At 40.6% G+C, this 13,229-nt stretch overlaps 1 protein-coding gene across 1 annotated transcript in view; it reads left to right on the top strand.

Annotated features, from left to right (window-relative positions):
• Positions 1-13,229, top strand: part of LOC118619781 (histone deacetylase 9-like) — a 234,982-nt gene that overhangs the window by 214,978 nt on the left and 6,775 nt on the right. Inside the window, exon 10 of the mRNA XM_036246496.1 lies at positions 1,294-1,441. Coding sequence (XP_036102389.1) covers positions 1,294-1,441 — 148 coding nt within the window. The remainder of the gene's footprint in view (positions 1-1,293; positions 1,442-13,229) is intronic.

Genomic DNA, 13,229 nt, shown 5'->3' with positions numbered 1-13,229 from the left:
AAAAATATTCATTTGTGGGTTCATTCGCTGTTGAAACTGCTGTTACACGGTCCAAGTGACAAGCTTTATGATTCTCAGACTTTGGTCAGAGCAGGTGGTCACAGCAAGTAAAGCAGTAATAGACAACCATGTCAGAAATTGGGGAGACTGGGCCTCCTCCCCTAACATGACATGGGTGTTTCTGTGAAGCAGTAAGATGAGGAAAGTTCAGTCATGAAATGTTGGTGAGAGCTGGAGGGGATTTGAGGCCATCCTTTGCTTTGGGAAGCAGAAATAAAGCGCCGGAGGTCGTGGCCAGCATGAGGCAGATCTGGGTCCAAAACCCAGCTATCTTTCTTTCCAATCTAGTGTTCATCCATTTGCCTTTTCTATTCCAGTGGAACTGGGGGTGGGGGGGGTGGGGGGCAGGGGGCGGGGCTAAGCAAACAATGCACGTGAACCTCCCTCCTGATTGGTCAGGCTGCAGAGACAGTTCTGGTGAGTCATGTTAGCACCTAGGGAGATTCTCCTGCTTTGATTTGCGGCTACAAATCACTTCACCAGGAATAGCTCAGGGGCTGCAACAAGGTCATTAACTCTGCTATTTCATATTTGCCCCACTGGCATGTTCTCATGCAATGACCTCCTATTTTCCTCTCGTTCTCCTGCACTGCCTCAAAAAAAAAGAAACATCCCTGTGACGTATTGGAAGGGTTCCAACATCAGCCAGTGCATATATTAAAGTTTTAAATCAATTATTGTTCTAGTCCACACCCTCGGGTTAAGAAGGGAAGAACATCCAGGACTAACAAACCCGATTGTTCTGGCAAAGTTGCCATTCGATTCATGCTGGCATTTCTGCACTTTTCTTTAATATTCCAACCTCATTAAAAAAGAAGTAAATGGCTCAAGTAGCAATTTTTAACATTACTACTTCATTCAGTTTCTCCATGAGACTTCTACCTCCCAGTCTCTTGAGGTTTCCCAAGGGGGCGCGGTGCCCAGAAGTTGCTTAGTTAGTTGCAGAGACAGCTGTCAATCTGATAGTGGGTTCATTCGACCTGGATTACTCCTCATTTACTGCCTTCTGAGCAAGGGAGGGACTCAGAGTTGGAAATGTGAGCACTTCACGACTTGGCCTTCTTAGATTGAGTAAAAGACTTAATCATAACAGTGAAGAAACCCAATTACAACGATGTATAACATGGTGCATTTTAACCTAACAGCTACTCTGAGTTGGACCTCGATGAGCAGTCTGATAAATACTGCTCTAAGTAAAATTCCAATAAAGTGCGATACATTTTTTTTTCCTAGGCAAGTACTGGAAGTCGGTCAGGACGGTGGCGAGGCCCAGGGGCTGTGCTCTGGCTGGGGCTCAGTTGCAAGAGGAGACGGACACCGTGTCCGCCCTGGCCTCCCTGACAGTGGATGTGGAACAGCCCTTCGCCCAAGAAGACAGCAGGTATGGGTCCAACATGGGGGAGTCATTAAGGTCAGTCACATCCAGGCTCATCGTCAACGTGGTGAAGCAGCCTCCAGACTTCCCTCACCTGTCTCCTCCACTTCCACCGCCTGTCTTCTCCAAAGCCACAGATGCCACAGCACATGCTGTCGGCTGTCAGGAACTCGGTCATTTGTTTCATTCTTCGTGAGAGAGACAGAGCTGGAGCATGTGGTTGCAGTTCCCAGAGAAGTGGAGGGGATGAGGTAGATAGTGAGAAAAATCACTGCTTGGTGGATAATTTCGTGCAGATTACTGTGGAAAGAGCTGCTGATGGGCTTGCCTTCTCTCCCTAGCTATCTCTGTTTTGCCAGGTGTTCTTTTCTTTCTCTTGTCATTTTGAAATTACTGCTATAACCCACGGAGAGCGGGGGGTGTTGCTAGTCAGGTGGATAGCCGACACACAGAAAGGTGCCTTCCGCGACTGTCCCCGGGGTGCAGCCCGAGGGAGAGGGACAGGGGTGTGTGTAAAGGAAAAGCGTGGACTCGAGCCTGGTTTTATTTTACAGTGTGATAAGAAGGAGTTGATTTCAGTTAGTCTTCATGTGAAGGAATAGAGCTTTCAGGAGACAAAATAAGGTTAACTAAGATTGGATTCGCTTCCTTTCCTTTTAAGAAATGTTTGTCATTCTGTGCGTTGTGGTGTTCGTCGCCCTACCCTGCAGGCGATGCCATGTGCAGAATTTCGCGTCCGTGTCCTGTGACCAAAGACACCACATATGTACATACATTACACTGGTGCTTTCTATGGCTCACTTCAAAGTTCCATCGCCTCAATCTGAACACGAGTCAGGTGAGGCTTTGCTATGCTCTGCCTGCTTGCGCTTGAAAACCGCTTCTGAGGATGAAATTGGACCCCCTCTGTAAATAACATCACCGTTAATTACACAGATCCCGCTACCAGTACACAGGTGGGCAGTCTTCCCGAAAATGCACAAATTTGAATCGTTTCAGCTTTCTTCTTTGACTAACTATTCAGTTTAATGGCTCTAACATCTTGTTTTGGTCAAGAGCAGGAGATAGGTTGAAAAAGAGATTTCACTTTTATGCAATTATTTTTTTTTCTTACCATAACCATTTAAATAACAGATTACCAGCAAGGAAAAAAAAAAAAGTTGTACAGGATTGTATTCAAAGGCATCATCACATGGGCATCTGGAACATAAGGGAAAACTTATTTTACGTCTTTGATAATATGAACTAACCCCCTGCCGTTCCCAGCTAAGAACTGAACCAAGTTCATAATCCAAAGGTGTTGCAATTATTCCCAAGGCCAAATCCAGTTCGTTCCTGTCATTTGAGGGCTATAAAACTGAGGAAACTAGCATCTGTTAGTGTTGGATATAAAAGGAGAATAGCTATTCTTGGGAATGCATTTAATATAGTGAAACGAAGCTAAATTCCAACCTGGGTGAAAGGAATTGTAAGTAATTTTGCCCAATAAATTGTGGAGTTTAGAATAATTAAGAGTAATAAGGCCCTGGCCGGGTGGCTGAGTTGGTTGGAACGTCATCCCGTACACCAAAAGGCTGCATGTTCAATTCTCAGTCAGGGCACATGCCTAGGCTGCGGGGTCAGTTCCTGGTCGGCGCATGTGCAGGAGGCAACCCATCCAAGTTTTTCTCTTGCATTGATGTTTCTCTCTCTGTTCCTCCTTCTCTTTTCCTGTCTCTCTAAAAGCAATAAAAATATACCCTAGGTGAAGATTAAATGAATAAATTAATTATTATTTTTTTAAAATAATAAGTCATGTTATGAGCCCTAAGTAATGTAAAAACCTGAGCACTTTGGCAGGAGTTAGCTATATAGGCATGCTAATTTATCCAGGTAAACGAACAGTGAGCCTGACCCCTGCTAATCCAGGGGGACTCAACCCCGGCTTCACTTCCCAGTGACTTTTGAGCTTCATCTCCTGGCAGAGAGAGAATGGGAATGTTTGGACAGACAAGGAAACAGAACCGACGTTTGTGGCCTCAACTCATAATTGTTGATCAGTTTTAGACAGACTGTATCAATTTTGATTGATTTTTCTTGTGGGAAGGAAAATGGTTTCGCTTGAAATATTTTCTATGGCTTTGAACTCAGTTTTTCAGCAGAGGAAAAGAAAAATTATTCTAGAACTGGCTTTTGCATTTCTACTGAACCATGCATGAATTTCATCAGAGAGAGTCAGACAGAGAGAAACCTGGAAAATCAAAGAGCATTTATGCTTTTCAGGGGAATGCTATCGGAATTGTCCCTCTTCCCGATACAGGAGACATGAATTTCAGAGTGAGATAAAAAGTGGAAATATTCTGGGGCCTTTGTTATGAATGCAATATTATAAGTGCACAGGAAATTGAAAAATTAGAAAAATCAGAGAGCTAAATGGATGGAAAAGGGTGAAGGCAAGATTCTTTTTATAGGATATTCTTGCCAGTTATTTTGGAGGATATACTGGTGTTTGGAGTGAGATGACTCATTTTGTACTAAGATTTTGGGTAAAGCAGATCTTTTCCTGGCCAACTCATATCTGACTCATTTACCACTAGTGAATAAGGGATAAAATGCTCCTGGCTAAGAACCATTGTAAGTATTTTTTGTTCATTTTTCTTGGATGGGGGAGGGGTAGAGATGATAACACAGCACAGTCATTTCATTTTTATAACTCATCAGTGGACCATGAAGAATAAACTGTTAGCAAACGTTGATATGTGGGGGTTCATTTTGGGGGTGACTGACTGAAACACAGTTTTCAAAACCTAATTTTCAGGTGCCAAAGGACCTGAGTAGGAAAAAGTGATTGGTGGATCAGCAAAAAAAAACAAACACGACACAAAACAAAATACAAAGAAACCTCAATGGGCCAAGTTCTTTGTTCAAAGAATACTAAGTACATAGGCCTGGTTGTATATAGCATACTGTTTTTAGAAGAGAACTGTGATCGTAGGGGTTTTTCATTTGCCGAGAGACTATACCTTAAAAAGATTATAATTTGCATTGGTTGGATATGTGTTTCAAATGCTTCTACTTTGAAAAGGTCAATGCATTGTTCAGGTTTATTCCTGATACCAGCTCAGGATCTGCTGAAAATCAAGAAAAAGATCTCTGTGTCCAGACAATGTCAGGGTGTTCAGCTCTTAAGTTGCGGGGAACACAACCGAACGTCAGGTTGACAGATATGAGTTTGACTTGTTGATCATAGTGTGGCTCATGTTATACTTAATACAGTCCAATCCAGTGGTTTCTTCAGTTATTTCATCTTCAGATTCAGGCAACTTGTCTCATGGAAGAGATGGTTTTAAATCATGACGTAATCTAGAAGCATGAGAAAACATGTGATTCTGAGCCTGGGCTTTTTTTTTTTTTTTTGAGTAACTATCTTCTTACGAGTATAAAAAAAGTGTAACAATAAACTGGAAAATCTCAAGTATCATCTATCTTTGAATGACCTATCTGTAGTGCCGAGGACATTGATAACCCCATTTTCCTGAATCTGAAGATTTATGTGGAAATATAGACCACTATTAAAAATACACATTCATGTCTAATGTATTTAGAAAATCAGCCTTGTTTTCCCTCCTTTAGGAGTGTGTCTCCAAGGCGTCTAGATGCTAAAATATTACACAAATGATGCAGGTTTCTGACTTTGCTCTATGATACCATTATTTTGAGCCCTGGTTTATCCAGCTAGGTAAGCATAGCAATATACATTTTAGTCTTAATTTTCATCCAGTGCCAACAACTCCTTTGTTGAAAGGTGAGCTGAGATTTGGACTCTCCTGGTAAAAGGAAGATAGTCTGTCCCCTGTCACCTTCTTCCTTGTCCCCCTGGGACCATCCTTTTACCTGTTTTCAGTGCCAAGCAAGCCATCTTGTAGCATATGCAAAGTGTGACTTGGGACACAGGGATTCCATCCAGCGCCCAGTTATGTGTGCCAGAGCTCCGTTCTGAATTCTTTACTGAGAGGTACTTGATTTGGAAAGAGAAACACGGTGACATCGAACCATAACTAAAGTGAGAAGCGTACGAGCTCGAGTCCCCATCATGTGCTCTTAGTCTAGGGCCGAGTGGGACTCTAGAATCAGCTGGTCTAGATAAGAATAATAATCTCCAACTTAATAACTGTGTGGTCGGGCAAGTTACTATCTCTCTGGGCTTTATTTTCTTTGTCTCTAAAATGAAGGAAAATTTTCATAGAGTTTTGAGGGTGAAATGACATACATACATCTTAAGAACTTAACAGAACACCCAGTACATAGTAAGCACTCAGTAAAGGTTGGTTTTTATTATTGTTTTCTGGTATATTTCTTCTTCCTCAGTTTGCTCTATTTTTTCCTACCTATAATACATTGTTCATGATCCAGTGATCTATAATACTAGAATATAGAGGCTGTTCCTGGGCATCTATATGTTTATAGATTAAATCAATAGTATAGTCATTAAAAACAAGAGTTGGACAAATAATCACTGAGTGATAAATGCCAAATACATTATAGGTCATAAACAAACACTTATTGAATGAATGAATGAATGAATGAATGAATGAATCCAAAGACAAAAGGCAAAACATTTTTAAAATGGTAGCATAGCATTTTATGATGATACCTCAGCCCTTCTTGTCTCTATTATGTCTTCTGAGGGTTTTTATATTTTTATGAGTTTTCAAAATTGTATTTTACATTTATTTTCTCTCATAGTACTAATTGGCGATGTCCATTTTCAAATGTTGCCGACTAACCAGAATCCGCAGGACTCATATCATAAACCTGGACTGGCTGAGGGGACGTAGCAAAGGAGGGAGGGGTAGAGTGTGTGAATGACAAAAGGAATTGTCTTTATGGGGGGAGAAAAATGCAGGAGAGGCGCTGGCGGGTTCTAGGATTATCCTCCAGCTTGCAGAGGAGGGAGCACAGCCCGTTCTGCGTTCTTTACACCCTTCCAGATTGTCTCCTGTGTGTGAGACGCCTGTGGGAGCCCGGGTCCCGGAGCCTCCCCGCAGTCCTCGGAACGTCCGCATACTTGGGGACTGTGTTCCTTTTCAGTTGCTGTCTCAAACAAGTGACTCCAAACGCAGTGGCTTAAAATGACCAAAAGGTCCGAAGGTTGACCCAGGTCTCCTGGGCTAAGATCGGAAGGTTGGGCGGCCCGGTCCCTTTCTGGAGGCTGCAGGGAAGAAGGCGGTTCTCTGACTCCCCAGCGTCCGGCGGCTGCCTGCATTCCCTGGCTCCTGAGCGCCTTCCTCCGTCTTCGGAGCCAACAGCTTTCTATCTCTGTGACCTTTCTTCAGCCGTCACGTCACTCTCAGACTGGAGGGAACAAAGCTGGGAAAGCTGGCTGAAAGGAACAGAAAGAGTCTCTGCTTTACAGACCCCTGTGATTGCAGCAGGCCCACCCGGATCGCTCAGGATAATTCTCCATCTCGAGGTCCTTCACCTTAATCCTATCTAAAAGTTAGCATTGCCTTGCAAGGCAACATATTCAGGCTGCCAGGAATCAGGATATCTTTTGGGGCTGTTATTCTTCCTACCACGGGATCAGATATGAACAACCAACTAATAAGTAATTTGCTAGATTGAGCTGCAGAATGAAAAAAGACTTAACATAGGCCAGGAACTGGGGAACAAGTCACAGGACTGGGACAATAACCCAGGGTGAAAGAATGTGCAAGCTCTTACCCAGGGAATCAGAAGGAAGGCATTGAGAGAGAGACAGTAGTTTGAGCAAATCATCTCTCTATTTTTTTTAAAAATCTACTGACAGCACTCAGTCCAAAGTCCCTCCATCTTTCATCCAAATCACAGTAGTTTCCTTACTAATTCCCATACACATTTGGTCTCTTTTCCATCTGTTTTCTACACAGCAATCAGGGAGCTCTTCACGATTCAAAAACCAGCTAGAGAGCAAATGTTGCCTCCACCGGAAACCCTCCAGCACCTTCCCCTTTCATTGGCACGTAAGACCATCATTCTTAATAGGACCCATAGCCTGGCAGGGTCAGACGCTCATTTTGTACCTTATTCATTTTGTATCTTACTTCTGACATCTTTCTTCTTTGTTTTATTATCTGCTTTTCAACAATGACCTTGTTTCTTTCTTTCTTTTCTAATCCTCACCCGAGGATATTCTTCCATTGATTTTCAGATAGAGTGGGAGAGAGGGAGGAAGAGGGAGAGAGAAGCATCAATGCGAGAGAGGTACACTGACTGGTTGCCTCCTGCAGGACCCCATCCAGGGCCAGGGACGCACCACAACCGAGGTATGTGCCCTTGACTGGGATTGAACCCGTGACTCTTTGGTCTGCCAGCTGTCGCTCCAACAGCTGAGCCAAACCGACCAGGGCATTTTTTCTTTTTTTTAAAACTGAGATGTACTTCTATACCTGAGATGTGCAAATCAAAATATTTTTTACCTATTCCATAGTAATCTACACACAACCAGAACAGAATCAAGAGCATTTTCCTCTCCCGGAATGAAGTTTACTTGTGCTCTTTATTAGCCAATGTCACTCCCTCTAGAAGTAACCTTTTTTTTTTACTTTTAACACTGTAGATTAATTTTGCTGGTTCTTGAATTTAATCTAAAAGGAATCATGTAATATATATTGCTTTCTATCTGGCTTTTACTGCACTAAGCATAATTTTTTGGGGTCCATTCAATTGGTAGTTTTACATTTTTATTATTGTGCATTATTCCAGTGGATAAACAAACCCTCATGTCTTTATCCATGCACCTGTGGATGGGCATTTGACTTGTTTCCCATTTGGGGCTATTCTTTTTTTTTTTTCTTGATTCTTTTAATTGAGACATAATTGACATGTAACATTGTATTACTTTCAGGTACACAACTTAATGCTTCAATAGTTGTGTATATTGTGAAATGAACACCACAATAAATCTAGTTAACATTCATTACCACACATAGTTACAAACTGTTTCCTTTTGATGAGACTATTTAGGATTTACTCTCATAGCAACTTTCAAATATACAACAACAATCTATCATTAACTATAGTCATCATGCTGTACCTTAGATCCCCAGGACTTATTTATTTTATAACCAGAAGTTTGTACCTTTTGACCACCTTCACCCGTTTTGCCCCACCTCTGGCCACCACCAGGGATTTCTTTAGCTTCCACATGTGAGATCATACAGTATTTGTTTTTCTTTGTGTGACTTACTTCACTTCACATAATGTTCTCAAGGTCCATCCATGTTCTTGCAAATGGCAGCATTTCCTTCTTTTTTAGGGCTGAATAATATTTCACTCTGTGTGTGTGTGTGTGTGTGTGTGTGTGTGTGTGTGTAAATATAATTTTATTTATCCATTTACTTGAACGCTTTGGTTACTTCCATGTCTCAGTTATTGTAAATAATGCTATAATGAACTTGGGGATATATTTTTGAGTTAGTGTTTCCATTTCCCCCAGGTAAATACCTAGAAGTGGGATTGCTGGATCCTATGGTAGTTCTATTTTTATTTTTTGGGGGACACTCCATACTATTTTGCACCAATTTACATAGTCACTGCATCAATTTTCACTGCCACCAGCAATGCACAAGCGTTCCCTTTTCTCCTCGTCCTTGCCAGCACTTGCTATCTCTTGTCTTTTTTGTAATAACCATTCTAACAAGTATGAGGTGATATCTCACTGTAGTTTTGATTTGCGTTTCCCTGATGATGAGTGATGTTGAGCACATTTTCGTGTACCTGTTGGCCATCTGTATGTCCTCTTTGGAAAAAAGTCTATTCATGTCCTTTGCCATTTGGGGCTGTTATGAATAAAGTTGCTATGATTTTTTTTTTTTTTTTTTTTTACTGTGGTAAGAATCACTAAACATTTACCATCTGAACCATTTTTGAGTGTACAGTAACTACAATTAACTGTATGTCCATTGTTTTGCAACATATCTCTAGAATTTTTTCATCTTGCAAAACTGAAAACTCTATACCTACTTAATAATAGTTTCCTTCCCCTCGTCCCCTAGCTCCCGGCAACTACCATTTGTTACTTTCTGTTTCTAAGCACTTGCCTACCTTAGATCCCTCATATAAGTGGAATCATGCAATGTTTGCCTTTTTGTGACTTGGCTTACTTTACTTAGCATAATATCCTGAAGGTCCATCCATGTCGCAGCCAATCACAAGACTTCCATCCTTCTTATGGCTGAATACTTCAGTGAATGAGCAAGTATGTCTTCAAGATCCTGTTTTCAGTTCTTTGGGATATAAACCCAGAAGTGGACTTGCTGAATCACATGGTAATTATGTTTAATTTTTTGAGGAACCGAAGTCTGTGCAGTTTCTGTTCAGGTTTCTGCTTAGTGAACAGAAGTGCTCCGTTTCTCCAATGCACACTTCCAAGCGGGGTCCCTGCGCTGTGCGGGGGCCATATGTTTACTTTGTAAGAAACTCCCAAGGTGCTTTCCAAAAGAGCGATGCCATTTTTCAATCCTATCAGCAATGAAAGACAGTTCCAGTTGCTTTGTATCCTCACCTACACTTCGTATAATGTCTTTATAATGAGGTCTTTCTAGTGAGTATTCAGTGGTATCTCATTGTGGTTTCACATTTTCTCCAAAGAGCCACATTCATGTTCACATCGGGCCCTGTTGGCACAATCCCTTTCCTCTGTGTGGATTACTCATCCTGTCTTCCTTATCCTCCCACTAGCCCTGTGTTGGCGTCTCCACTCGCTTACACTTACACTTCAGATCTCAGGTCAAATATTTCTTTCTCTTCTTGGAGAATGCTCACTGACCGGCAATCCCAAAATTAGATCAGGTCGCCCTGTTATGTCTCCCTTATAGTTCTAGTGCCTAGAACAGAGCTAGGATACATAATATAGACTCAGTAACGATTTCTTGAATCAATGAAAAACTCAGTACACTGCGGTGTGCCAGCATTTGTGAAGATGTAGGGCTTTGGAGCCAGCCTCACAGCACGGAGAGGGAAATTATGGAAGGCATGCTGGAAGGTAACTTACTAGCAGTTAGTATACACAACACATAGGACACAGTCATCCTGCTCCTGGCATGTATACTGAAGACATCCTCAGCGGGGGTCAGTAGAGCACCTGTACTAAGAAGTTCCTTACAGCTTTATTAACGATGGTAGATGGGAAGAATCGAACCTGGGATCCACTACTGGGAGAATGAATAGTTCAAATGTGGTGAATGTACACAATGGAGATGCCATGTAGCACTTGGCAGCTACACTAGAAGAACATAAATACAGTACTAAGTGAGAATATTAAGCAAGATAAATTATATCTGTGTCTATAAAGATAAAATTCGCATAATAAAAATATTGTATAAGCCCTAAAACAGTAATATATAGTTTTGAAGAATGCCTCATGAAGAAAATAATGTTCAAAGGAAGCTTGCCTTGGAGGAAGAAGAGGAAATAAAATATAGGGATTAAATTAAATGGATAAAATAAGAGAAGATGTGTCTTACTAAAAACATTGTTAATGAGCAAACACTATTTTAAAAATCACAGGCTAGGAAATACTCATTTAGGGGAAAATATAAGAATTTTATTTCATGCTGTATCTCATCTCAAGTTAAAGTCTTTCTGAGTTTTAATTGTGTAAATTATCATAACCTATGATTGGGGGACTGAACTAATACTTCCCTTAATGTATAAAATTGTTGTCCCTCATTGAAAGAGACCATCAATATTCACTGTCAAATTGGCTTGCTGCATAGAAGTTTATGTCTTTCAATTAGTTGAACTATTATACTAAAATTTACTTGGGGGGTGGTATTTACATTTCACTGTGTCTCTACCTCACCTAATTAAATGTAGAATTAAATTCAGAGACGTAAAGATTTGTATCTTCCCTTCCCCTATCCCTCTCCACGGTGTTTGCGTTAACCAGGGTACACTTGGTGTGTCAAGACGGTTGGAGTGGACTGTGCCCGGGCGGCTCTTCCCCCTCCTTCACCTGAAACAAACATTAAATTGTCACCCAAGGTCATTTCCTAAGTATTTCACGAAGATGATTTCTTAAAAAGTCACCTTTAAAAAATATATTTAGCCATATAAAACTTTTGCTAGACATATAAAACTTTTACTTAAGGACAAGCATTGAGTAAAAATAACACCACCTCTACTAATGGCCATGACATGAAAAGGGAGATACTATAACTTATCAACCTGGCAGATATAAATAATACAGTTGTTCTGTAACTAACTGTTTAACACTTTACAGTGTATAAAGGATGTTCTCTTAAATTAACTCATTGGACTCTCACAACCCTAAAAGCAGGTCAGGTATTATTATTTCAATTTTAAAGAGAAAATTGACAATCCGGAGATGGCAACTTGTTCAAAGTTAAGGTTTAGAAAGTGTCAGAAGTGGGACATAAACACAGGGCATCTACCTTGAAATCCAGGGTATGTTCCAACTTGCTCTATTACCAGCACTACTCCTGTGCTCCAGGACGTGGAGAGAATTGGCCAGTTATGTGTGTTTGATTCACTAGAAGGTAGGGAGCAGTAAATGGACTAGTTTCAAAAAATGGTTACTATAAAATGATTTTGAAGGGAATAAAGGATAGAGAAGCATTGGATAGAAAGCTTTTATATTGTACCTACAAGTCCCCATGTTTCAACAAAAGAGGCCCCATCTTTGCCAGTGGTGGGGTTGCACTGCAGACACCTGCTCATGTCCTCCTGGCCCAGAACCGGAGCAATGGGGATCATGAAGAAACCTGACACCACCAAAGGAACACAGTGGATTGCCAGTAACTGACCTCCAGGAAATGGAGATAACATGCATTGCCTGAAAAAGAATGAGAAATAGTTGGTATAAAGATGCTCAGAGAGTTAGAAGAGAACACAGATAAACAATGTAACAAAAATTGGGAGGAACAAAATGAGAAATGCAATAAAGAGATAGAAAATCTTAAAAAGAACCAAACAAAAGTTTGGAGCTGAGTAATACAATAACTGAATCAAAGAATTCAGTACAGAGCTCCCTATCAGACTATACCAAGCAGAAATAAGAATCAGTTACCTCAAAGTCAAATCATTGAATTTATCCAGTCAGAGGATCAAAAGGAAAAATAACGTAAAGGAATGAAGGAAGTTTGTTGGACTTATGGAATACCCTTAAGACAAACTTTTTATGAATTATTGGAGACCCAGAAGGAGAATAGAGGACAAAAGGCACAGAAAGCTTATTTAAAGTAAAAGGTAATACAGCTGAGAACTTCCTAAACCTCAGAGAGATTTGGACATCCAAGTTTATGAAGCTAATAAGTCAGAGCAAAATTTCAATCCAAAACAATCCTTCTCCAAGACACGTTGTAATAAAACTATCTAAAATCAAAGGCAAAGAGAGGGTTTTAAAAGTAGCAAGAGAAAAATAATTCTCTCATACAAGGGAACCTTTATAAAGCTATCAGTGGATTTTGCAGCAGAAATCATGTAGGCTAGAAAAGAATGTTATGATATACTTAAAGGGTTGGGAAAAACAAACAAAAACAAACAAACAAACAAAAAGACCTGCCAAGCACAATACTTTTCCCAGCAAAGTTGTCCTTCAGAAATGAAGGTGAGATAAATACTTTCCAAGACAAAAAAGCTGAGGTTGTTCATCACCATAAGACCTACCTTACAAGAAATGCTGAATGTTTTATGAGCTGAAAAGATGATAATTAGTAACATGAAAATATACAACACAATGGTAAAGGTAAGTATATAGGCAGCTTCAGAATACTCCAATATGATGATGTGTTAATCATATAACTCTAGTAAA

This window comes from Molossus molossus, unplaced genomic scaffold (assembly GCF_014108415.1).
Source record: "Molossus molossus isolate mMolMol1 unplaced genomic scaffold, mMolMol1.p scaffold_m16_p_7, whole genome shotgun sequence".
NCBI lineage: Eukaryota > Metazoa > Chordata > Mammalia > Chiroptera > Molossidae > Molossus > Molossus molossus.
Note: the sequence above shows the minus strand (reverse complement) of the source record. Positions and strands in the feature narration are given on the sequence as shown.